Below are 26618 nucleotides of genomic sequence, written 5' to 3' on the forward strand. Positions count from 1 at the left end.
CAGCAAAACTATTGCTAAAATTAAGCACAGTTATACCCAGCAATGCCCGCTGAGATGAGAGGGTACTTGTGTCCGCAGAGGCCACTGAAGTCATCCAAGTCTACGGCCCAGTACATGATGCCTCCCAGGCCCATGGTCTTGGCGTATTGTGCCTGAAAGAACAAAAGAAACTTTATTTTTTGAAATAAATAAATTTCAAGGAATCTAAAACCAAACAAAGTACCTACGCTTTTCCAGTCGGCCTGATGAGAAAATTACAGTTAAAGTTGAAATTAGATTGCGACATTTGCGACTGCAGGAGTGGTATCGGGCGATTTCACTGTCAATAGGGAATATTACTGCAATGTTCTGCCGCCAGCGTGCAGCGAGCGCCAGAAGTAAACCATAGAGTAACTTATACATACTGTGCCTTAAACTGTTTTTGACAAGTTTTCACAGACAATAAAATATGACATTGATGCATCAAGGCGGTTTGTTAACAAGGGCCTACCGGGAAACGCGAAACTCGAAATTTAGTTATCAGCCTCTTTATCGCGCGAATATGCAAGAGTGATAGAGAGGTTAGATAACGAAATTTCGATTTTCTTTTTTCGCGGTATATTGTGATGGATTGTGGTAGTGGCGCCCCCTACGCAGAGTTTCGCGTGATATTCCCAATTTCCTTGATAAACTGAGTTGCTGTTGCCGGATTGCTGTCACGATCAAAACGTTTAATTCCCAATTTCCTTGATAAACTGAGTTGCTGTTGCCGGATTGCTGTCACGATTAAAACGTTTAATTATTACGTTACGTTAATTTTATTAAGGAGATTGTCAGTGATATTGTCCGATTCCTACAAAAAATAAATAAGGTAAACGTACTGGTGCTCGACACGGTCCCAGTACATGTCATCTTGAAACTTAAGTCATTGTCAATAGAGGTGACAGCAAGGTGTCATCTATTGGGCATTAGCATGTCGAGCACTAGTACGTTTACCTTAATACATCCCTTATGAATCCAGTGCGGTACCGTACCGATATCCGTCAGAGATGAATTTATATTGAACTAGCGACCCGCCCACGCTCGTGTTACACAAAAGTCAAAACCTCAACAAATTATACACCTAAACTTTCCATAAGAATCACTCTACTGATAGGTGGAAACCGCATGGAAATCCGTTGGGTAGTTATTGAGTTTATCGCGAACATACAGACAGACAGACGCGGCGGAGGACTTTATTTTATAAGGTGTATTGCACAGATTCTTCATAGATTCGAGATATCGGTGCAACCCATTCATTTTTACTTCTGAATCTCTATCACGTACTTTCATAGTATGAATTATCTCAGATTATTTTTTCGGATCCAGCCCTAATCCGTTAAACAAAAGTCTTTGTTTCTTTTAAGCACGGTCTACAGTACGTGCCAAAGTAACCATGTCGCTTAAAAAGCAACTATCGTGATAGTATTAAGGTTCAAATTCCTGTGACAGCTCATTCAGAGAACAATCAGGGTGGTATTGTTTTTGGAGATAACAAAACGTGTTACTCCGAATGGGCTGTTTCATGAATTTAAACCATATACCTAATTAAAATGGGTTTTTTCCCGTTACTTATATCGGGCTTATTAGCAGTAAGCAGTGTAACCACTGCATAAAGGAATCAATGCATTTTGTGCAACAGATTAGGACTCGAGCCCGAAAAAATCCGCTTTCTACTTACCTTAGCCTTAATAGTGTTGGGGTTGTCGTAGCCGACCCAGAATAGATCCTTATTAGCATACACGTAGTTGCCCTCAACCTCGGTAATGTTCCATTCTGCGGCGTTGTTCACTTGGTCTTCGCAAATCTGAAATTATTGCAAAACTTTTAAATTCAGTATCGTCAACTCGTCAGCCAAGAAACTCTCGGGGCATCGTCAAGATGTCAATCGTACATCGACATACGCCAAACGTAAATCCCTGTATGTAAATACCTCATAGTAACTGTAAGTTCCAGCTTCTGCAACATAAGGCCCGGCTGCTCCAGCTCCGGTGACTGGCGCTCCGGTTGAAGTGTTGTTCAGACTGGTCAGGGTAAAGGTCTTGCCATACGCTCCCAGACCCAACACCAGCTTGGAGGGAGTCGCGCCGTTGCTGATCCAGACGTTGACAGAGTTGTTCTATAATAAACAATTTATGTACCATGACGCTCCGCGATTGTTGCGCCATTTAGGGTCCTAGCTAAATTGGTTGTACAATACTTGCGCCATAGAATTTCCAATTTAGCAAGATCACTAAATGACATAACAATCCCACGTGGTGACTGTACACACACCTGAAAAGGTTGCTAGGTTTCGTGGAGGAGCTGGGGTGGTTAGAGTAGCTCTACCTCGTTTTCACGCAAAATAGTCACATTTTTTTTACGATTTACGAAAAATGCCTATTAAAACGATGTATAATAAAGAGAGAACATTTATATTTATGGTTATAAGGAGTTACTAAGAACTTAAAATCCTAACAAATAAACATTGAAGAATTTCACGGAAGGAATGGAATAATTATGAAGACATAGGCGCTTACAATGTTTGACAAAATACTCTGACTTTTTGTTTAAAGATCAAAGAAACGCTAAGCTACTTTAAAGAGTAGTTACATTTTGAGACAAGAAATTAAAAAGTTAAGTCAACATTAATCCATAATTTACCTTTGACTATACGTTAGAAGAAGAATTGTTAACTTTACAGTGATTAATTAGGTACTTACAACATTAAAATTTAAGGAGGCGTCGTCAGTTAACTGAGCGTAGAGAGGCGCGTTTACCCCAGTCTCAGTATTCCAAGAGCCGTAGAAATCGTACAGCATCAGGTGGAAGTAGTCCAGGTATCTAGAAAAAGGTATTAAGTAAGTAAGAAAACCGGACAAGTGCTAGTCGGACTCGCCTACCGAGGGTTCCGTACTTTTTAGTGTTATCGGCATCGGCAACAGAAATAATAATAATCTGTGAAAATTTCAACTGCCTAGCTATCACAGTTCAAGAGATACAGCACAGCCTGGTAACAGGCAGACGAACAGTGGAGTCTTAGTAAAGGGTCCCGTTTCCCTTCGGGTACGGAACCCTAAAAAGGTTTTAAGTAGCTAAGTATAAATTGCCGAAGGTTTTCAAAAAGTTGGAATAGTATAAGGAGGAAAATTTCACAGGAAACGTAATGGAAATATAAGTTTTAAAAGTAAGTAAATTTTCTTTCAACACTTACTCGTTAAGTCCGGTGACGTTGTAGGACAAGTCGATGTTAGACTGGGTGACGGCGACGGCGGCGGTCAACAGATAAGATTTCGCTGCGAAGGCTTCCTTTAACTCCTTAACTAAAGTCACGAATTGTTCCTGAAAAATGCACGTACTAAACAACTCCTCGAAAAGCCGATTACTTACAAGGACGAAAGGCTAAAAAATCTAAAAGAAAGAACATTGTATTAATGAAAAAAGGTATCGACTACAATATACTAAAAGAAATGGCGGAAGCAGAACCAACTTGCCATTGTTTCATCAGTAAAAACTGCTGGATCGGGAAAAAGAAGATAATTATGAGTAAGTGGTTTTTAGGTACCTTGTCAGAGTCTGCTCCACCTCTTTGTGCAGGGTACTCCCAGTCCAAGTCCAAACCATCGAAGCCGTTGGAATCAATATAGTTGTACAAGTTACTGACTAGAGTTGCCCTCAAAGTATCGTCGTTGACAAGCTGCAATACAAAAAGATACATAATTTTACTCAACCGTCTAATAGTATAAAGCTTTAACCTACACACATACAATCGTTTGGATAGCTCAAACTTGGAGGCTTTTATATAGGATTAACATTTAGGAGATGAGCTATGTGTGGTAGGTACCTAAATAAAAGAGTAAATAAAAAAACTACACACAGACAGAACTAGATAAAGAAGTCTGTGTACTTCAGCAGCTGACTGATAACAGAGAAGTTTTTGATTATACTTATAGGAATCATCATCATCATCATTCTAGCCTTCAGTCGCCCACTGCTGAGCATAGGCCTCTCTTCGTGTACGCCACTTATCCCGGTCCTGGGCTAGTCTCATCCAAAAGTGCCCCGCGATTCTCCGAATGTCATCCACCCAACGAGCCAACGGACGCCAGGCGCTTCTTTCATCCGAAAGCGGCCACCAATCCGTCAACATTTTGGTCCACCTGCCATCACTCTGCCTAGCAACATGTCCCGCCCAACTCCATTTAAGCTTGGTGATGACGTCACCCACGTCTCCCACCTTGTATTTTTCAAATACAAGTTTTCTTACCGCTGTGAAGTTAGTTGAGCCTTCATTCCAACCACCAATAGCAGCCATGATTTTCAAATTACAATTCTTCTTTTTTAACGCAATGAGGTCAGCAACAGAATCTGCAACACGTAATAGTTATTTGTTTTACAAGGGGGCAAAGTTGTTGTTTAACCGCTCGTGCTACTATTGATACCCGAGCAAGCGAAAGATTCCAAAATTGAATTCGAAAAATGGAATATTGAGCGTTGCGAGGGTTTCAATGCACGAGGGTTAAACAAAATTTGCCCCCGAGTGAAACACAAAATTTTTCACCACACCAGCCCGAAGTAAATATCAAACAAAATCAAACCAAATCAAATATTTGCATTTGATTACTTAGCCTCACATGTGAATAAAATGCAAATTTGCTATCAGTTTTTGAAGTGCAAAGTAAGCCATTCCGAGCTGGTGTGGTGAAAAATAAATCATAGTGTGTGCGCTTACAAAGCTCAACTTTGCTATCGAGAAATTCACATAAATTGATTTACTTACCTTTAACTACATTAATAAATTGAAGTTACATAATTTCAATCAATCCTAGATAGAGTCTATGCGGAAAGAGAAATCGAGAGGAGTCGTGGAATGTACTGGGCCCCATACATTCCACGACTCTTCTCTTTCCGAACAGACTATATTTAAATTGAAATATATATAACGTTCTTTCTTATTTGATTTGACGTTTGTGTTTGTGAAACAAGTGAATTACTTAACCCTACTTTGTGATTGATCGTTGGTCAGTTTTCGACAAAGAATAATTAACCAAAGCTTAATAAGGACTAGACACCAATATTTGTGATCAAACAGGGGCCCATTTCTCGAACGGTATTAGACTAATATTATCTAAATAATAGTCTACGTACCTACTGTTTAATCGTATAGGTTGCCATGACAACTGCACACCAATAATATTAGACTAAAACCGATCGAGAAATGGGCCCCAGAGGGATAAATATGATAGATCACTTCACTTACTGCTCTTTCCCTCGTAAGTAGTTTCTTCAGGAGCAATAATGCCTCCCGTGGTTCCGTTAGGCAAGAGGAATGAATAGACAATATGCGTGCAGAGATTAGTAGGCAGGTCACTCACGCCGAAGCGGCCGACCCCGGTTCTCTCGTTGGCCCCTTCTCCGTAGTAACACACCACTACGCCGCTCGCTGAAAATATTTACTTAATTTAGAAATTTCGATTTATTTATTGACTCGGATTGCCATTTTGTACCCCAGGATCCCCTATTGAGCCGACGGTCTACGCAGTTTATGAGGAGGTTCGTTCGTCGTTCAATCGAATGTTTTTATTTTATAAGTCTTCAGAACTCCGTTATTTCTGAACAGATTTGGAATATTTACGATACAAGTGCAGAAAGTAGAAAATTCGCAACGAGTGGTGAATCACCACTGCCACCATACAAATAAAAAGTTTAGAGATTATTCATACAAAGTGAATACAAGATGATGTACCTAGGTAGGTACTTAGAATCTACTCCTACACTTACCAGCAGCCAGGCTACCGCCGAGGCACAACAACGCGCAAACTACTAAAACCTTCATTGCTAAAGATTAATAGAGCAAAGGCTACCAATACAGATATTCAAATGCCTTTTATTAATACCTCTATCTTATCTACGCAAAATTTGGGATAGCAATGGGGTTCAGTTAAAAAACTACGCCTTTATATACTCTTGTAATCTATTATATTTCGTGTTTAAACAACTGCTATCTTGATTGATAATTAAGCATTTAAAACGCAAAGAGGTAAAAACTATATAAATGTAAATGTATATTTATTTTACTCTTAATTTTAAATTATGGTAATTTACCGTACGGTTTTCATTGTATTCTCATTGTCTTCATAATTGTATAGTGGTGAAATGGTCAAATTTCTACAATTATCGACGGATAGTGTAGGTACAGGTGCCAAAGAACACGGGAAAAACATATTTAATTAAACAAACGGGTCTACCGCGATATAATTTCTTTATTTTAACCTTAAATTCCTACTTATTTCTATTTAATTTTGTTATTTATTTATTAAATATGTGTACAAAACGCGAGCGTTTAAAGTTACATGGGAATAAAACATCTTTTTCTCGCTCTCTCTTTAGTCTTTGATTTCATAAGAATTGTAAAAAAAAATTCAGGCCTAATTTTTTTAAGGTGCCACACCTAAAAACCGTACGTAAACTAATAGTCTAACCAAGCTGTAATCAAGCTTAGGCTTAGAACGCACTGCGATTAATTTCCTGCAGATTCTGAACCGCAAAATGTGTAACGTACGGCATGCTTTATAAGCGCACGCACTTGCAAGACTAAAGCCGCAAGAAATTAGAGCGAGACCACAAGAAATTAATCGCAGTGCGCTCCAAGCCTTAGTCTGGTTATAACTAGAAACATACGGCATAATAAAGATTCACGCTTAGCCGGTCGATCCAAATAAAAATAGAAAAAGTACCTACAACTCATTTCACCCTGAAACCATTAACGCTCTCATTTTGTTCGAGCACCAAAATGGTGGAGAGGGTCGTTTTACTATTATCCGCGCTTATACAAGCTTTAAGTACTTACTTGGGTCTAGGAATCAAAGGTAAGTAAATATTTTTGTGCACAATACAGTTAAAATACACAGAAAATGAAATATAGTTAAAAGCTAGGTAACAACAACATCTTATCGCTATGAAGCGATCTCTTCCAAACAACCTTTGGGTGGCAAGAAACTAAGAATTTACAACATTGAACTGAACGAGTACCTAGTGCCGATATAATATATACCTATGTCGCAGTCAAAAGTGTGAACTGGTCAAAAGAACTTTTAACCGACAAAAACAGGCAAAACTGCTTTTGACTGAGCATGTTGGTCAAAAGTAGTTTTACCTGAAAATCATTGGTTAATAGTAATTGTGACTGTTACTATCAGTCAAAAGTACTCGCAGAAATAGGTAGGTTAGGGTTATTTTTTTTTTTGCTACGCCCAAAAAACGAAACTGTTCCCAGAGATAGGTAGGTTAGGGTTATTTTTTTTTTGCTACGCCCTATAAACGAAACTGCTGCCAGAAATAGGTATGATTTTCAGGTAAAACTACTTTTGACCAACATGCTCAGTCAAAAGCAGTTTTGCCTGTTTTTGTCGGTTAAAAGTTCTTTTGACCAGTTCACACTTTTGACTGCAACATATACACTTAATTCAACAAACTGAAGACGCAAACAATTATATACCTACTTTATTTAATATTATACATACATACCTACCTAATATAATAAATATGTATATAAGGTCACTGTGGGTAAGTCCGTCTACAAGGCAAGTCCGTCAACACGTTATAACTTTTGAATTTGAAGGCGTATGCGACTTTGGAGTCCAGTCGATTAACCAGTTTTTCGCGCTAGTTCCGTCTCTGTAAAACAGATGGCGCTGTGACAACCAACTTCAGAGCAATCCGCCTCAATAAGTCATTTCGTGTTTTGAACTCGAAGTCGTAGTGCGACAGCCGTTCGAAAAAAATTTGTTAAAAATAGTTTTTAAAAAGATTGTGCATCAGAAAGTAACTACGTAGGTAGCATAAGAACCAGCTGTCTTTATTCTATTTTTAAAATATCAGAAATTAGCTTAGTTTTGTAATTATACGTTCCACAATTTATCATATTAAAATTTGACTAAGTTGGAAAGTCCGTCTATTATGTTCAAGGCAAGTCCGTCATATGACGGACGGAGTTTCGTTAAATCAGAGATTACCAACTGTTTTTGCGATTTTAATATTATAACGATTTGATATAGTATCAAAAAATCCTCCAGACTTTGCGCATGATGTTACTTTATTAAATTTTGATCTCAGTATATTAAAAGAAACGATTAAAATTCATTTTAAAATTACTATTGATCTTTTATTTCGGAAATAAAAAAAATAATTATGTTTAATTATTTGCAAAAAAGGTTTACCACCCCATTTTGGTAGTATATGCTTGCCATTGTTTTAGAAAAATGGTGTTTATTTCGAATCTGAACCGTATATTAACAAGTTTAAAATACACTTTTCATTGTCTTGATCCGTTCTTTTTAGGAATTTGACTACGAACATATACGCACCCATATATTGGCTGATATCATAACTAGACAGACTTCCCTTAAACTGCACGGGAAGTCCGTCTACTCGCCGAATTTTAAAAAATGCCATTGTTTTTGCTTAATTTGTGCTTGAAATGATCTGTCACTAAGGCTAAACTATTAATTATTAAATTCTCCATCGTATGCGATTACAAGCAGTAACATAGGTGAATAATTAACGGAACTAGATCACTCCAAAGTAAAAAAAAAAAAAAGTATGCCGGACTTCGCCACATTGACCTTACAATACAATACAATAAAATACAATACAATAGAATACAATACCATTTATTTCTCTCATACAGTAGTTTACCAATTCGCTTACACGGTATAATAGAACATATGACACATTAACAAATTATAAATTCAAAGAAGTAAAACTCAAATACAGTGAAAACAAAACAAATAGAAATATAGAGCAGATAGGAAAACAAATACAAATAGCGACAAAGGTAAAAATTTAATATTAACTATCAAGTTAGGTATGGTTTAGAGCAGACTGTATGGTGGCTTTGATAAATTTCCCCAACCTGTCAGTGAATAAGTCGGCATCCGGGACCTGGGTGAGTATATTATTTATTAGAGAGATGGCTCGGGTGGTGGGCGCGTTTGCGGCATACACAGTGCGTGTCTCAGGGCTCGCCAGGAGGCGCCGGCAAGGCCGCGCGGGGCGCGCGCCGCCAGTACTCGCACCTTCCAAACGGAAGCTCGGCGTGGGAACTGCTAGACCCACCCGGCCCAAAAGAGTAGGATTGTCGATCCCGCCATGGATCAGGGAATGGTAATGCACAATGCATCCAAAGTATCGAGGCTTACCATTCCCAGGACAAAGCGGGATGGAAAGAGGTATGGATAGTATTCATAAGTCCGTTTATAAACGTACCTAGTGAATTTTCGTTGAACTCGCTCAAGCATGAGCATGGGCTCATGCTCATGCGAAACAAAGTATGGACTTTGTTTCGTGCGGGTCCCACACGATGGCTGCGTACTCTAATCGGCTCCGAACATACGCGTAATAAAAGGCTATTCTGGTGCTAGAGAATTGAGAGGCTATCCTTATAACGAACCCCAAAGCTTTACAGGCATTCTTACACGTCATCGTCATGTGTAGTCTAAAGTCGAGTTATGTGTCTAATGTCAGTCCTAGGTCGCGTATCTCATGTACCCTGTGCAGCTCCGTGTTACTGAGGTAGTCAGTCGCAAAAATAGGGTTTTTGGCTCTAGTGAAGGTAATCACCTTACACTTTGAAGTATTGAATGGAAGCCGGTTGTCTTCGCTCCATTTTACCACTGCGTCAATATCACGTTGTAAAAGTTCGGAGTCCTCATTGCATTTGATGTCGAGAAACAATTTCATGACGTCTGCAAACATTAGACATTTAGCGGCACTGATTAATCATTAATCATTATTAGAAATTGTGTAGGACCTAAAGTACTTCCCTGGCTAACTCCTTAGCGAGTGAAATAAAGTTGTGAGTCATATCCTGCTAGACGTACGAACTGACTACGGTTATGCAGATAGCTAGCGAAAAAGGTGGTTAAATGCGGTGTGAACCCTATTGCAGTGAATTTTTGGAGTAGAATATCATTATCGACAACATCGAATGCCTTTTTAAAATCGAAATATGCCGCATCAACCTGTCGTCGACCATCCATAGCAGTAGCAACATAGTCCACAAAGTCGGAAAGGTTAGTGGTGGTAGAACGGCCCCTGCGAAATCCGTGTTGATTATCTACAAGCTGAGCTGAAATTTGTTGACTTATTTTGTGATCAATGATTGTTTCAAATAACTTGCCGAAAACTGAAAGTACCGCTATTGGCCTATACCCCGTGGCGTCTTTGCCGGAACCACTTTTGGGCACTGGAGTAATCCTAGACGTTTTCCAGCATGCAGGATAGGTAGCTGTTTTTAGCAAGAGATTATAAATGTATAGAAGTGGGAGTTGACATACAGGTATACAGTCTTTAGCTATAAATGGACGGATCGCGTCAGGCCCCGCGGAGGAGCGCGGCTTTAATCTACGCGCCGCTCGGCTCAAGTCCGAAATGTCTAAACTATCTACATTGACGCACGTCGCGTCTCCCTTGCTCTTTTGTGCAGCCTCCGTAGGATCTAGCCGCGGTTCCTCGGCCTGAAATACACTACCGAAGTATTCAGCAAAAGCGTTAGCAGCTTCCTGGCCTGTCACTGGTTGGTCTTGGTAGGTGTAATCGTTATGCTGACGCCGGTCATTACGTTTACTCTTGACGTGGTCCCAGATTTTTTTGGGTTGCTAATAATATCCTGCTCAATATTATTTTTGTATTGTTGGTATGCTTGATCTATCAAAAGTTTTACGTGGCTTCTATAGTACTTAAAAAGTTCATGATTGTATATGGCTCCAGTTTCTTTAAACTTTTTAAGGTGGTAATATTTATTCTTAATGTTTTGAATAATATCCTTGGTATACCATTTTGGATACTGGTATTTACTCATTGAAGGCAGCCGCTGCTTTTTCAATGGAACTATATTTGAAATGCATTCTTCCATTTTTGCATAGAAAATATTACATGCTAAATTGACACTAACTTGTTTACATACGTCACTCCAATCTATGTTGGCTAAAGCTTCGTATAACGCACCAAGGTCGGCTTTTCGGAAGTCCCATTCCGATTGAAGCTTAGGGTTACCAGACGGACATTGCTGCTGGACAGGTTCCTCGACTCGCGGCAACGAGAAAGTGGTAAGTAAAGGGGGATGATACGCATCAGCTGGCACCAACGCACACACCTCATCCGAAACATTGACTCCTTCATTTCCATCAGGACTCAGTCCGCTTAACACCAGGTCCAGGATACATACATACCTACATAATATATTATACTATCATAATAAAGGCAAGTTAACGCAGCGAAAGGTAATGTTTTCAAAAATGTATGGACTACAAGTAGTTACCTACTTGTTTATAATTATCAATCTAGTATATATGTCGCAGTCGGATCGTATAATCCGCCGTATTACATTACAGCTAGCCGTTTTCAAAAACAGGGCCGTTTTGAAATGCGGCGGTTTAACGATTAGCCGGATTGAATGCGGCTGAATGAGAATCCGCCGGAATGTATTCGGCGCCATACGTTCTTCAACACAGCTAGCCGTAATGTAATACAGCGAGTCATTAGCCGCCGCTTCGACAGTTTTTAGTTCCCATTTTTAACACCCGTGGCGCTGCCTGACATACGCTGGGGTGTCCATCAAATCTGGAGTTCGTCGGACTGTTTCTTTTCAAAAAACATTTTTTTCGCAACTTAACTAGACGGAGCCCCGCTTCGCGGGGCCCCTATTTCTGAGCGGTTTGCCCTTCGGGCATCTGAAGCTACCTAACGAACCTAACCTACCTGCCTATTGATTTAGTGAGACGTCCATGAAAACATTACATTTTGGGGAAAAAAGCGTAGGTAGGTAAGTAGGTTAGGTTCGTTAGGTAGCTTCAGATGCCCGAAGGGCAAACCGCCCAGAAATAGGAGCCCCGCTTGCGAGGCTCCGTCTATTTAAGTTGTGAAGGAAATGGTTTGGAAAATAAACACATGTAGTGCGGTGGGACCATGGTAAAAATAAATTAAATTGCAAACATTGTCAAACTCCGGTTACGTAGGCGACCGAAAGAACTGGTCACTCTACAATCTAAAATAGTAGTACGATGCGGCTAAACGTAGGCCGCCTTATTGAAGAACGTATCGCAATGACAATCCGGCTAATCGTCGAACCGCCGCATTTCAAAACGCCCCTGTTTTTGAAAACGGCTAGCCGTAATGTAATACGGCGGATTATACGATCTGACTACGACATATACATAAGTATGTACTTGTATCCGGTTCTACGTGTTGCCTAGGTGTCTAATCGATACATGTGCCAATTTTAGTTGATTATTATCGGTGGATATAAGCCAGCTGGATCTATCTATGGGTTTTTACCTAATGCTCTATTATCAGATATTTATAATAGGTAATTTCCTGCTGTTCATTCACGGGATCACGGGACAGGCGCGTGGAGTTCAGTCAAAACTGTATCCAAGTGAATATCTTTCGGAAATAAAGGATTAATATTGTTATTTATTTTATTTTTATGTACCTAATGAGCTGAACAAATTTGTTCTATCCACCAGAATATCTGTTACAGTTATGAATGTCCGTATATTTTCAGGTGGTAATTTAATTTGCCTTTTAAGTTTTAATAGCATAATGACTTACTCGAAGATATATGTACTTAATTAAAGTTAGATGAAACTATCTAATTAAACATTTTTAATACGCAGTAGGTACCTCAAAATAATACCATCTAAAAAATATTTTCTCGTAGGTTTAATTTTTATCAAGACGCACGCGTCTGGTTAATGATAATGAATTTGAATGACTCGCAAATCCACAACTGATTGTTTTGACGCATTTGGAATAAATTTATGATATCATTACCTTTCTATTATTGTTGCTTATTGTGAGGTCGGGTTTATCTCAAAGATAATATTTACATCGGCAAATTAGCAAGCAATAAGATTAGTTACGTGTTGGCGATAGCTTGCAATGACACGTGTACTCTTTTTGTGTGCGCTGCCGTGTTTTGGCGGCATCGGCAGCTTGGCTTGGCCTAGCTTGGGAAAATCCTCAGAAAATGGTAAGTAAGAGGTAAGTAAGACACTTACTTACCATTTCTTCTTCTTACTGGACCACTGTCCAGTAAAAAAGTAGCTGTGAATTATATGGTATATTTTTTTTGCTAATTATGAAGCAGTTTATTTATTTTTGTAATTTAGTTAATATAAGTATGTACTATAAAATAAAATAATATCGATAAATATGAGATTGTTTGAGTTTTCTCATTTTTATTGCAATGTACTTTGTAACTTTTTGAACAGTACAATTTGATAATATTTGTTGACCGTTTTCTACAATGCCACAAATGAAGTTCCAGTTTCATTACTTTTTTTATGCTTTTAAGAACATCATCTAACGAATAAGCTATTCCAATAAACTGGAATTTAATCCAATCTAACCTATGACAGAGATTTTTCTACGGAAGACAAATCTCTGTAAAAATGGCAAATATAGGTACAAAAGTAGAAATTCCATGAAACTACCTCAAAGTGAAATCAAATAAAAAAAGTTTTATATAGAACAAAAAATTATTGAATAATGTATTAATTCGCTTATAGAAACAAAGATGTGTATGAGAAATACCTTATAATTTCCTTCAAAAGACACTGTTCAAAAAGTGTCATGACGTCATGAGAGATGTGATATAAAACGCGAAAACTCTAATTAACCCTTTTATATTAAATACGAGTGTATTTAATTGTAAAGAATAGTATCTACAGATCACTATATAAATGAACTGCTTACAAATTATTGCAAAAGAAAATGAAAAATCCACATAATGTGCTGCTACTTTTTTCCGGACCACTCCTTATATTTCATGTCTTAGGTTTCAATCTCGCCACGCGTCGTCATACAATTGTGTTCGGAATTTTGATTTTATTTCGATGGGTGTACCTAAATACATTGTTTTAAATATTTATCAGGTATACTTAAATTAAAGTCTAGTATTTATTTTAAAGAAGACTGACAACTCTTGTACTCTTACAACGACGCCGCGAAAATTACCAAAGGTGGGTACCACGTGCGGCGCGAGGGAAGACGAAGCCGAGGTTTGCCGAGGCCGGCCGAAGTGACACCACGAGCCGTAAAGAAACATTTACGTGGAATATCTGTGTAAAGTTGAATGTTGGTTGTGTTGTTCTATAGTGAATTTGTCTTTCCGAAAAATAGTCGTTTCAATAAAATTAATCATTTTATTACCTTTGCCGTAAATATTTCATATACAGGTTGATTCATGAGACGTGAGCAGGACTAATCCTGCACAATCAGTAACTGATAATTGATCGATCACCGTCGTATTTAGGTGAAACAACCACACTTTTTCCTATTTTTTAACTTTTTGGTGAGGGCAAATTTAATCCCCTACAATCATGGTCACCCTACAAGACCTAATTAATAAGCATAAAACCTCTTTAATTTTTGATTACGAAGAAAACAAACTGTCAAACTTGAGCGAGATACGAGTTTTCAAAAGTAACCAGACCGCGATGACAGTGGTGGCATTCAATTTGACACAGAATATCGGTAGTCTAGTATTCTAATTTTTAGGGTGACCACGCATGTCGTAAATAAATTAATAACTTTTTTTTTCAACACGACTAGAAAATTAGCGTTAACCTCACTAATACTGATACGAAAGTGTTGCTTATAATTTACGAAATGCGCAGTATTAGTCCTGCTCACGTCTCCTGAATCATCCTGTATACATATATGTAAACTTGCCGTTTCTCTCGATATTCTATTAAGAATTGCGATATTATGATGTATTATATTCATGACATGTGACGTATGATTAAGTAGATACATATATGTATAGTATTTATTAAGAAATAGCTATAAATCTGCGTATTATAATATTGGTTATTAAGTATGTATGTATATGCAAAATTGTAGCCTTATTTACTCATCAGCTTTCGTCTTTTGGATATCAGAAAACTTTTATTATTTATTTCTAGAAACTGATAATTTACCCGTACATAACACAATACAAATACAGTGGCATATTGAACGTTCCGATGCTAACCGAACTGAGCGCTCGGCAAAAGCTCGTCAATCTGCTGTCGCGGGGCGAGGTAATTCTAGTTGGGGCGGGGCGGTGCGTGGCCGTTCTGTATGATAATACTATTACTTATTCTGTGCTTTTGTGTATATGACAGTGGCCAGGAACACTAGCTTTCTATGGAACGTTGTCTATCAAAATAGTTAACCCCGAAGTAGAGAAAAAAATACTGGCTTCAATCATTTCAGCGATCAGATGTCTTGATAATTAAAGTCCCCTAGCTATGTACTTGTTAAAATAAACATAAAAATACCTTGAATGGATATATTAATGGACGCTTAATTGTAAGTACTTACTCCAACATATAACTGCCTACCTAAACATCTACCTTTAGTGTCAAGTAATACATATACCTACATATTTAATTTTATCATTATGATATAAATAAATCTTAATCTAATCAAAATCATCCATTACGTAATTTATAGTTTTGTAAACTAGATTAAGACAATAACTTATCGCGATAGACTCTCAGAATTATAAGGAGCAAATTATTAATTTTTCTTGCTCGTGGGAACAGAGTCCGCTTGGCAACTAAACTAGATTAACTAGATTAAGTAATTATTTATGTATGTGATCAAGTGTACTACCTACCCATCATACCTATCATTATACAATATACAGACCTACACATATCATGCTTATTACAAAAGGGGAAAAATAAAAGTAGGAAGTTGAGAGAGATGGGAAAGTGGAACAGAAACCTGACTGATAGAAAATAAAAGTCGCTGTAGATAATTTATACAAAGTATAAGGTAAACGTACTAATGCTCGACATGCTAATGCCCAATAGATTAGATTAGATTAGATTGTCACCTCTATTGACAATGACTAAAGTTTCAAGATGGCATGTACTGGGACCGCGTCGAGCACCAGTACGTTTACCTTATACATACCTACCTATTGTTTTTAAATCAGATGGTGAGGTCTTCTGTTACTACGGAGAATGGGCCAATACGAGAGGCCCGGAGCCAGCCGCTTCGGCGTCAGCGACATTCCCACGGATCTCTGCACACACATCGTCTACTCTTTCCTGACACTAGACGGGCCTACAGGGATTTACCCTCTTGAATCAACGCATGAAGAGAAAAGTAGCAAGTGACACTAATCAATCGGTACGGTATTGGTAATCAATAATCATATTTGTAATTTTTGGTTATTTTATTACTTGTAAAAATTTGACATGCAAAAGTGTCCCTGTGGCCTATTTGCTGAATATATGTTTGATGGCTACCTACTTATGATAACGCTTTCTTAACCAAGTTCATATTTTCATCACGTTGTGCGTACGCCTCGCTTGTTTTTCCGCACCACCAACTTCGCACATAGCCAATATTTCTGTGTTTCGACGAGTCATTATATTAGCTCCATTAGGTAATTGTTTGTACATCTGTTTTCAGATTCCATAGCAACAGTCCAATGCCAATTTGAAAATCTTGGCTGCTATTGGCGGTTGGGTAGAAGGTTCGGATAACTTTTCACCGGTAAGAACATTATGATATAATCTGGATATAATATATCCAAGAATTCTGATATGACGACTCAGCATACAGGATGAAATTTTAACCAACGTTCATACTTTGCGTAGCGAATTTATAGATCTTACCGAACAACTTTTATTATGGGACCAATGCCGAAATCACGAAAAAACAATTGGCTGTCTCATAGAAATCAGCGGCATCACATCAGCCGGAATGTATGAAACAGTCAAAATTTTTTTGCGATTTCCCGTAATTTACTTAAGTTGTTCAGTACGATACTGACACTGATACTGATACTGATACTTGGGGTAGCTCCAGCCAGCAGATCCTGCAGCAAGGGCTAGGAATAAGAGACTACGAGGGGGAGGCGAAGTTGAGGCAAAATAGCACTGGGAGCTCGCATGACTCTGGTGATTCAGCCTAAGCGGCAGCGAGTCGGTGCACTGTGTCAGCGTCACATCACACCGGCTAAGCCTCAGATGCTAAGTCAAACAAAGTACGCGTGCAAACCAGCTCATTAAGCAGCAACCCCTGCTACCCCGCCGTATATAGGCACCCGCAGCCTGCCCGAGACACCGGAGTACCCAGTAGATAGGACACCCAGTAGATTGAAAGTCTCGGCACTCGGCCACTACCGTTTTTGACCTATGTAACTATTTCTATACCTACACTTAATAATGTAGGTACCTGATTTAGAAATATACCTGCGCTCGGTAAAACGAAAATTGGAGTCAACCTGGCTCATTCAGTCAATTATTTGTACATCAAAAAGGAATAATTCCCAGAAATTACTTTTAATTCCATCAACCCGTGGAATCGTCCTATGAATTATTAATGAGGGAACCCCGCGATCCTGTTATAACGGAATTCAAGAAAACCCCAAATATTCATTTAGGACATGCAGGGGGATGGGAGGCATTATAAATAGATCTTATTTTGGCGCTTTTGCATACTTAGAGCTGATCGATTATGAGGAAACGTTTCCGATCACTTTCCACAGTTTTTACGCCCTCGTGGCTTTTTGTGGATCTTTATCATTATGATTAGTTTTTGTTTACTCCAAAGGTCTCCAAACAATGCCCCCCGGCCAGGTTCGGCATAAATTACGACCCGCGAAACAAGCTTAAAATCATACAAACCCGCGAAAAGGAAGCGTAAGCCTGGCCGTGGCCCGCGGGTCAAAAAGTTTTCCGGCTGGTAAAAATTTTGGAGATCTCTGCAGGCCAATACGAACGTACAATGATGTCATTTAGTTATCGTGTGCTCACTCGCACGGGCAATATACGGACTAATACGAGCGAAATGCACGATAAATAAATTACATACATCGTTTAGATATAATTTTGATGTCAGTGTAGGTTCGAATTGGCTTGCGGGATTGGATAATCATGTTAGGGCGTCCGCTAGTTGCCGCGGTTGCACGGAGCGTGTGAGCGGGTAAACGAAAAATAGTATGAGGAAACGTTGACTGTTGACCTGATAGTCCAATGCCGAATCGAAAATCATAAATACTATAGAATGATAGCTCCACGAAATTTGCAGCGGTAAATTTACTATTGAAAATAATGATTATTATTTGTTTCAGAAAGATAATTGTTGCCTATAGTTTTACAGGCAAACTTCGGCAAAATTATTCAAATTCGCTGTCACTAATTGCTTCAATAAACTCAATATATGAGAATATACTGCACAAATAGTTGGATTTACGAGTACGCCATCACCACTTAAGGGGCACTTAAGTTGTTCGGAACTGTCACCTTTTGCGTTTATCTGACAAGCTGCAATCGTCCGGCGAACTGGTAATCTGTGGGCCCCTTTAGACACACCAGCCGCACTTATTCGAAAACCATAATTCTGTCCCATCATAACACTAACACCAAATATAAACGATTTTAATGTTATTTCCATTAATGCGCGTTATAGAACAAAGGCCCCTAGACACTGATGCGTAACGCTCCGTGTTCAACCGCACTCCCAACAGCAAATATTGTCTTAGGGCCCCTTCTACCCACCAAGTGTTATTACAGGAACCTCAACATATCTATGCTGTTCCATACTCCCTATTTCAACAGCAAAGAGTTCACTATCGTATGATTTGTATTAAGGAAATGTTGTCGGTTATCTCGATCAGGCGTTCGGCACAGTTTCATGTGTGAACACCTTTGAAATGTAGGATGTTGCACTAGTCTGAAAGGCATACTTATTCAAATATTCAGTTTCAGGCTTTAATTTTGATTCATTTGAGTTGTAATTTCGGACTCAGAAATGTATTCTGTTGTTACGTAAATACACGTATGTATAACCCACACAATAATTAAAAAGTCGCATAGAATTTATTGAAAGTTTTATCAAGTTAATATGCAACCGTCTTTCGAGATCCCGCAAATATGTATGCAAAATTCAAAATAACCCAAACAAACATGTCAGAGCAGAGTACCTATATAAATATTGTGGCTATAAAATAACCAAATAAAATGAAATATGCATCAAATTCCATATTTCGGTTGCAGAGGCATCTAAGCAGAGCCTTTTAGTGACATGTCGTAAAAGTCAAAGAGCAATAACGTCTCGTAATAAATTCAACAAGAAGGCTTTGAATAGAAAACATTCGCGCACGTATTGCACTGCAGCTGCGTCTCTGAGTGCACCTGACTATGTTACGGCACAGGTAAAAGAGTTTAAAACAGTATGTAAGCAAGTTTTTTTTATTCGATATTTAATAAATCACTAGCAATGGCACATTTTTGACCCCGAAAAACCGAGCTAGATTTAGGTACTTTAAATAAGGTATACGTGTGCCAAAGTAAGCCGGGTTGCCTACTTTCAAAATTTCATAGTTTTATAAGTGTAAATGGGTTCAAATTATGTGTCCATGATCACTATTACCCTAGACAAAACTGCAACTACATATTAATCATAAGAAAAATAAAAATAAAGATGGCATTATTAGCGCAGGTACCATATTATAATCGCATAAAATCACACTAACCCGTCGATTCAAAAAAATAATTTAAAAAACTTACTGTTAGTCAAAATGTAACTATTTAATTTTTGATCTCACTGTACAGCTCTTATAGAAGACACGTTACCTGCCACATCAGATATTAATATAAATCTAACGTATTAGAATTGCTGTACTGTTGGTAACATAATACTGTTCGACTCGTTGAAATATGTTTGAAATGATATTCTTCGGTTACTTTGTCATTCGTGTCATATTTTGTCCCGTGGCAAGGATGCGGCGAAACGGAACTCCGGTTTTGTGGCTCTGTTTGCAAATTCTATACAATGCTCTTGGTAAGATGCTGACTTATTTTACAATTTTAATGTTTTTTTAAGGCGAGATTGTATTTTCGTTTGAATTTCTCTTCTTTTAAGGCGCGATTCCACCAGTGTGCGGCACTGTGGGGCACAAGCATATTAAGTACAAAAATGCTTGTGGTGCACAGTGCCGCACTCTGGTGGAAACCCGCCTTTAGTGTCAGTCGTTGCCACAGTTACGGTTAGTAGTTCAGGGGAAAAACGACACTTAGAATCCTGATTTTACTTTATTTAAATTTACCAAACATGCATTTTTGTGCTAGTTATAACTGTTATAAGCTTATAAGCCATTAAGTATTAAACTATAAAACGGGACTTAATCGCGTATAATTAAGTTTTAAGATTTACCTCCTACGTTTCGAAGACGGCGTTATCCCCGTGGTCTCGGAGAAGACTGGCTAAAGTTGACATCAACATCTTTTAGCCGCGTGAGCTTTTATTAAGTTCCGTTTTATTGTAAGAATCTTGAAAGTTCAAATTAGTCGAATTTAAACTGCTGTGAGACATACTAAAATTGAATAATTTTACGGTTTAGACTCACTTGTTTTTAGTCACTTATACAAAATGTTTAAATTAGTGTTTTACAAGCCATTTACATAATTGGCCATAGTCTACTAATCGTGTTATATGTAGTAGAACGTGAATCAACATTTCTTGTGACAAAATGTGCAACTATTGTAGAGGACTATTATCCAATATCTATCTACAGTACGTAGGCATTTACGTTCCTCGTTCCTTCAATCAAACAGTTCTCTCCGTTAATTATCGGCTCGTGCCGATCCGGCGTCCGTCTGTTTCATCTCAATAGCTGCCGAACACTCAATTTCCTGATACATCTCGTTCGTTTAATTGATAGGATTCGCTATTCCCATCTGGGATGGCAAATCAGTATATTATTATTGTTTTCCTACTGATTTCCCAACTTTTGGTCTTTGTCACATAATTTTAGTTCACTTATGTTTTGCTTTATATTTTTGAATTTTTTTTTTAAATAAAGGTATCATAAATCTGGTTGGTTGGTTGGTTGAATGGCGATCAATTGAGTCGTATGAAATTTCGACACAGCCCAAAAATAGGCAACCCCTATGTATGTATGTATACGTACATAATGTTCATACCAGGCACGATGCAAAAAAACAGTTTCATGTATAATTGATAAATACATCCACTCAAAGTACTGCAAAACTCTTTAGTTATCTTTGAAATTGAAACGAAAATGGACAGTAATATTGCAATGACAATACAACTTTAACTGTATCTACTTAGAGTTGAAATTGATTTGCACCCAACTCGATACAATATTGAATTTCAGTAGAAGATGGAACCAACATCCATTAGAGCGCCTCCTGATATTTTAAAAATCGGATTCGCGATAATATTTTCGTTTACAGGAATTTCCTTCGATCTTGGTTGTATACGATTCTAACGCTATGAAGAATTTAGACTGGCTATTGTACCTATCTAAATACAATTTAGATTCCTACATTGTGTAAAATGTACAAAATTATTTTATGTTGTATCGCATCAGATATATCGGAGCGGCCAAAGTACTCACAAATATCTTAACACGCCTCTATTGTCAAGGCGTTAGAGTGCGTGTTCAGATATTTGGAGCACCCTTGCCATTCCGATATATCTGATGACGACTGTAGCTTCTCAAGCGTCTTAGGTCCCGACATGTATACATAAGTTTTTTAAATGCGAAATATCATTTTATATAACTCGACAGCTAATTTAATAATTGTAATTTAAATTACTCCTCCGTTGTCGGTAGATCTGTAAGAAAATGTAATTTAATCGACCTATGTGCATAGATCGTAATAAAATATATAAAGTGAATTGTAAAACACAGATTTACATAAAATTTACAGAAATAAAGGTACAAAGGCGAACTTATCCCTATAAGGGGAAGGGTAGAACGTTATAAGGATGCATTCGGGGAAGCGCCAAAACAATAAGGTGCGATAAAACACAAATACAATAAATCCACATATGTAGTTGAAAACCTTTTATTTTTGCAGCAAAACTATTGCTAAAGTTAAACAGAGTTATACCCAGCAATGCCCGCTGAGATGAGAGGGTACTTATCACCGCAGAGGCCACCGAAGTCATCCAAGTCTACGGCCCAGTACATGATGCCTCCCAGGCCCATGGTCTTGGCGTATTGTGCCTGAAAAAAGAAGATTTTCTTAAATAAAATAATTCCAAGAAAGCTGTAACAAAGCATTTTACAAATAAAGCATAGTTAATCCGCTGCGAGTTAGATTGACAGGAAAATTAAAGGTTACAATTCTATTGCTATATTTGCGACTGCAGAAGCAGGTATCAAGCAATGTCACTGTCAATTTCCTTGATAAATTGAGTTACTTGACATCCGGATGTTAGCTGTAGCTGCATTACAGTGTAATCGTAGTGCAGTGCAGTGTAATTTTATTACAAGTTTGAGATTACTAGACGCAGAATATTGAAGAAAGGAAAGTATATGAGTATATTTAATAAATATGCAAACCATATAAAATAAAATGAATAACTAATAAACTACGTAAATAAATTAGAATTAACATAACATAATTAAAAATCCTATATCATGTGCCAAGTGGCATGGTGCCGAGGATGCTGGCAGCAGTGGCAGCATTTATCTGAATCTCAATACTTCATATTAAAATCCCTTCTCAATCTCTGTCATCGAGCCGCTTTCTACTCACCTTAGCCGTAATAGTGTTGACGTTGTCATAGCCGACCCAGAAGAGATCCTTATTAGCATACACGTAGTTACCCTCTACTTCGGTAATGTTCCATTCTGCGGCGTTGTTCATTTGGTCTTCGCAAATCTGAAATGATTGTAAAACTATTTAATTCAGTATCATCAACTCGTCAGCAAAGAAACTCTCATATTTGGGGGCATAGTCAGGATGTCAATCGTACATCGACATACGCCAAACCTAAATCCCTGTATGTAAATACCTCATAGTAACTGTAAGTTCCATCTTCTGCAACATAAGGGCCGCCTGCTGCAATTCCGGTGACCGGCGCTCCGGTTGAAGTGTCGTTCAGACTGGTTAAGTTAAAGGTCTTGCCATACGCTCCCATGCCCAACACCAGCTTGGAGGGAGTCGCGCCGTTGTTGATCCAGACGTTGACAGAGTTGTTCTACAATAATCAATTTATGTACCATCACGCCCCGCGATTGTTGCGCCATTTAGGGTCCTAGCTAAATTGGTTGTTCAATACTTACGCTATAGAATTTCCAATTTAGCAAGACCCCTAAATGGCATAACAATCCCGTGTAGTGACTGTACACACACCTTAAAAGCATGCTAGGTTTCGTGGAGGAGCTGGGGTGGTTAGAGTAGCGCTACCTCGTTTTCACGCGAAATAGTCACAATTTTTGTCGATTTACGGAAAATGCCTAGTTAAACGATGTATAATAAAGAGAGAACATTTATATTTATGGTTATAAGGAGTTACTAAGAACTTAAAATCCTAACAAATAAACATTGAAGAATTTCACGGAAGGAATAGAATAATTATGAAGACATAGACCCCTACAATGTTTGCAAAAATACTCCGACTTTTTGTTAAAAGATCAAAGAAACGCTAAGCTACTTTAAAGAGTAGTTACATTTTGAGACAAGAAAATTAAAAAGTTAAGTCAACATTTACCTATCCATAATTTACCTTTGACTATACGTTAGAAGAAGAATTGTTGACTTTAAAGTGATTAATTACTTACAACATTAAAATTTAAGTCGGCGTCGTCAGTTAACTGAGCGTAGAGGGGCGCGTTTACTCCAGTCACAGTATTCCAAGAGCCGTAGAAATCATACAGCATCAGGTTGAAGTAGTCCAGGTATCTAGAAAAAGGTATTAAGTAAGTAAGAAAACCGGACAAGTGCGAGTCGGACTCGCCCACAGAGGGTTCCTTACTTTTTAGTGTTTTTTGATATCGGCAACAGAAATAATGATAATCTGTGAAATTTTCAACTGTCTAAGCTATCACGGTTCATGAGATACAGTCTGGTGACAGACAGACGAACAGTGGAGTCTTAGTAAAGGGTCCCGTAAGGGTAAAAAGGTATTAAGTAGGTAAGTATAAGTTCCCGAAAGGTTTTCAAAAAGTTGGAATATTTTAAGGAGGAAAATTTCACAGGAAATGTAATGGGAATACAAGTTTTAAAAGTAAGTAATTTTCTTTCAACACTTACTCGTTAAGTCCGGTGACGTTGTAGGACAAGTCGATGTTGGCCTGCGTGACGGCGACAGCGGCGGTCAGCACATAAGATTTCGCTGCGAAGGCTTCCTTCAACTCCTTGATAAAAGTCACGAATTGTTCCTGAAAAATGCACATATTAAACAAGTCCTCAATGTACATATACCTACTTAATACATTCAGTCAGGTCATTCCTGGTACCTAGATGACGAGCAAATTGTTAAGATTAGTCAAAAGCCGATTACTTACAAGGAAGAAAAGCTAAAAAATCTAAAAGAAAGAACGTTAAATTAATGAAAACAGGCATCTACTATAATATACTAAAAGAAATGGCGGAAGCAGAACCGACTTGCCATTGTGTCATCAGTAAAAACTGCTATACTCATAACGGGAAAAAGAAGGGAATTATAAGTACCTTGTCAGTGTCTGCTCCACCTCTTTGTGCAGGGTACTCCCAGTCCACGTCCAAACCATCGAAGCCGTTGGAATCAATATAGTTGTACAAGTTACTGACTAGGGTTGCCCTCAAAGTATCGTTGTTGACAACCTGTAGTAGGTACAAAAAGATACATAATTACTCAACCGTCTAATAGTATAAAACTTCAACCTTGGAAACTTTTATATAAGATTAACATTTAGGAGATAATCTATGAGCTAAATAAAATAATAAATGAAAAGACTAAAAAGCGACAGAACCAGATAAAGAAGTATGTGTACTTCAGCAGCTGAAAGATAACAAAGAAGTTTTGATTATACTTATAGGATTTTTCAAATACAAGTTATCTTACCGTTGAGAAGTTAGTTGAGCCTTCATTCCAACCACCAATAGCAGCCATGATTTTCAAATCGGCATTCTTTTCTTTTAACGCAATGAGGTCAGCAACATAATCTGCAACACGTAAAATCAATCATACATAGTGTGTGCGCTTACAATAGGAACCGTGCGCGTTGGAGGGTCTGCCATCTTTTGGCCTGAATCGGAAACATATGCGCATATGTACATTAGCAAAGCAAGTACTACTCCATCTACCGTTCTCGTCGGTACGTTTCCTTGTGCATAGTAGGTTCTGCCATCTTGTGCGCTACATCGGAAGCATAAACGACACATTTACGCCTCGCGTCAAAAATCTGACAGCTCCTAGTCTAGTATAAAACAGGATCTGGCATGAGGGTTGGGGAGAAGTGACCGAACAGGACAGACGGATAGTCTCATGTATCTTTCAGTAGGAGTAGCAGCGAAAGAGCTATTATTGTTTGTCCTTGTCATAGTCTCACATTTTATTTGTTCCCCACCGTAAATTTAGTATGGTGGGCATCAAATAAATTCGACCAATCATAGTGTCGCATTGCGTATGTTTTGTCCCTCACGGAGGCACGCGTATACCACTTTTATAAGATCCTACCTTCTATGTACCCCCTAAAGTTTATGCACGGGGCCTATAGGTAGCTCATCTTTGTTATCGTGAAATTCACTTAAATTGATTTAAGTTACGTAAGTATTTGAATTCAAATGTCTATAAAGTTCTTTCTTACAAGTGAATTATTTGACCCTAGTTTGTGATTGATCGTTGGTCGGTTTTCGACAAAGAATAACCAAAGCTTAATAAGGACTAGACACCAATATTTGTGATCAAACAGAGGCCCATTTCTCGAACGGTATTAGACTAATATTATTTGGTACCTAGTCTACGTACCTACTGTCTAATCGTATAGGTTGCCATGACAACACACTAATAATATTAGTCTAATATCGTTCGAGAAATGGGCCCCAGAGGGATAAATATGATAGATTAGTTCACTTACTGCCCTTTCCCTCGTAAGTAGTTTGTGTAGGAGGAATAATGCCTCCCGTGGTTCCGTTAGGCAAGAGGAACGAATAGACAATATGCGTGCAGAGATCAGTAGGCAGGTCACCGATGCCGAAGCGGCCGGCTCCGACCCTCTCGTTGGCCCATTCACCGTAGTAACACACCACTACGCCGCTCGCTGCAATTATTTACTTACTTAATTTAGAAAATTCGATTTATTTCTTCACTCGGATTGCCAAATTGGACTCCAGGATCCCCTATTGAGCCGACGGACTACGCAGTTTATGTAGAGTCAGACCAAAAATAACTGCCGCGGATTTGATAGCCCACGCAGTGAAAGTGTTATTTTAAACGTCAAACTTCTATGAAATTATGTCGTATAAATGACACTTGCACTGCGTGGGCTATCAAATCCGCTGCAGACTTTTTTTGGTCCGACCCTATAAGGTGCAGGTTCTCAATTCGATCGAATGCTTTTATTTTAATATAACTTTTATTAAATGTACACATGTCAGTAGGTGTTGCAATTGCAAATTGAAATAAACCTATCACAAAATACACACAAAACAAACAATACACCATGCAAATAAAAATATTAGAGATTATTCATACGAAGTGAATTGAAGATGATGTACATAGGTACCTAATTAGAATCTACTCCTACACTTACCAGCAGCCAGGCTACCGCCGAGGCACAACAACGCGCAAGCTACTAATAAAACCTTCAT

General features: G+C 38.3%; 2 protein-coding genes across 2 annotated transcripts; both read right to left on the reverse strand.

Moving 5' to 3' along the window:
• On the reverse strand, positions 1-26618 carry LOC134795147 (acidic mammalian chitinase-like). Its single transcript, XM_063766978.1, has 9 exons — positions 26561-26618; positions 25886-26068; positions 24871-24971; positions 24498-24629; positions 24078-24205; positions 23606-23726; positions 22837-23022; positions 22578-22703; positions 1-152 (listed from the first exon to the last, which is right to left on the reverse strand). Exons 1-9 carry the CDS (start codon positions 26616-26618, stop codon positions 21-23), a joined length of 1167 nt encoding a protein of 388 aa, XP_063623048.1. The 3' UTR covers positions 1-20.
• Positions 782-4312, reverse strand: LOC134795148 (acidic mammalian chitinase-like). The gene is made up of 7 exons (XM_063766980.1): positions 4265-4312; positions 3563-3694; positions 3212-3339; positions 2721-2841; positions 1952-2137; positions 1700-1825; positions 782-832 (listed from the first exon to the last, which is right to left on the reverse strand). The coding sequence occupies exons 1-7, from the start codon at positions 4310-4312 to the stop codon at positions 782-784; spliced, it is 792 nt and encodes a 263-aa protein (XP_063623050.1).

Source organism: Cydia splendana, chromosome 11 (genome assembly GCF_910591565.1).
Source record: "Cydia splendana chromosome 11, ilCydSple1.2, whole genome shotgun sequence".
Taxonomy (NCBI): Eukaryota; Metazoa; Arthropoda; class Insecta; order Lepidoptera; family Tortricidae; genus Cydia; species Cydia splendana.

Bases quoted from the DNA above. Each gene is read 5' to 3' on its own strand.
- LOC134795147 (XM_063766978.1), bottom strand. From the start codon at position 26,618: ATGAAGGTTTTATTAGTAGCTTGCGCGTTGTTGTGCCTCGGCGGTAGC. The intron at 24,630-24,870 runs GTAAGATAACTT...TACCTACTACAG, and splicing joins GCTCAACTAACTTCTCAACG to GTTGTCAACAACGATACTTT. The intron at 24,206-24,497 runs GTACTTATAATT...TGCATTTTTCAG, and splicing joins GTGGAGCAGACACTGACAAG to GAACAATTCGTGACTTTTAT.
- LOC134795148 (XM_063766980.1), bottom strand. From the start codon at position 4,312: ATGGCTGCTATTGGTGGTTGGAATGAAGGCTCAACTAACTTCACAGCG. The intron at 2,138-2,720 runs GTAAGTACCTAA...TGTTTATTATAG, and splicing joins CCTCCTTAAATTTTAATGTT to AACAACTCTGTCAACGTCTG. The intron at 833-1,699 runs GTAAGTAGAAAG...TATTTTTTGTAG, and splicing joins CCAACACTATTAAGGCTAAG to GAATCGGACAATATCACTGA.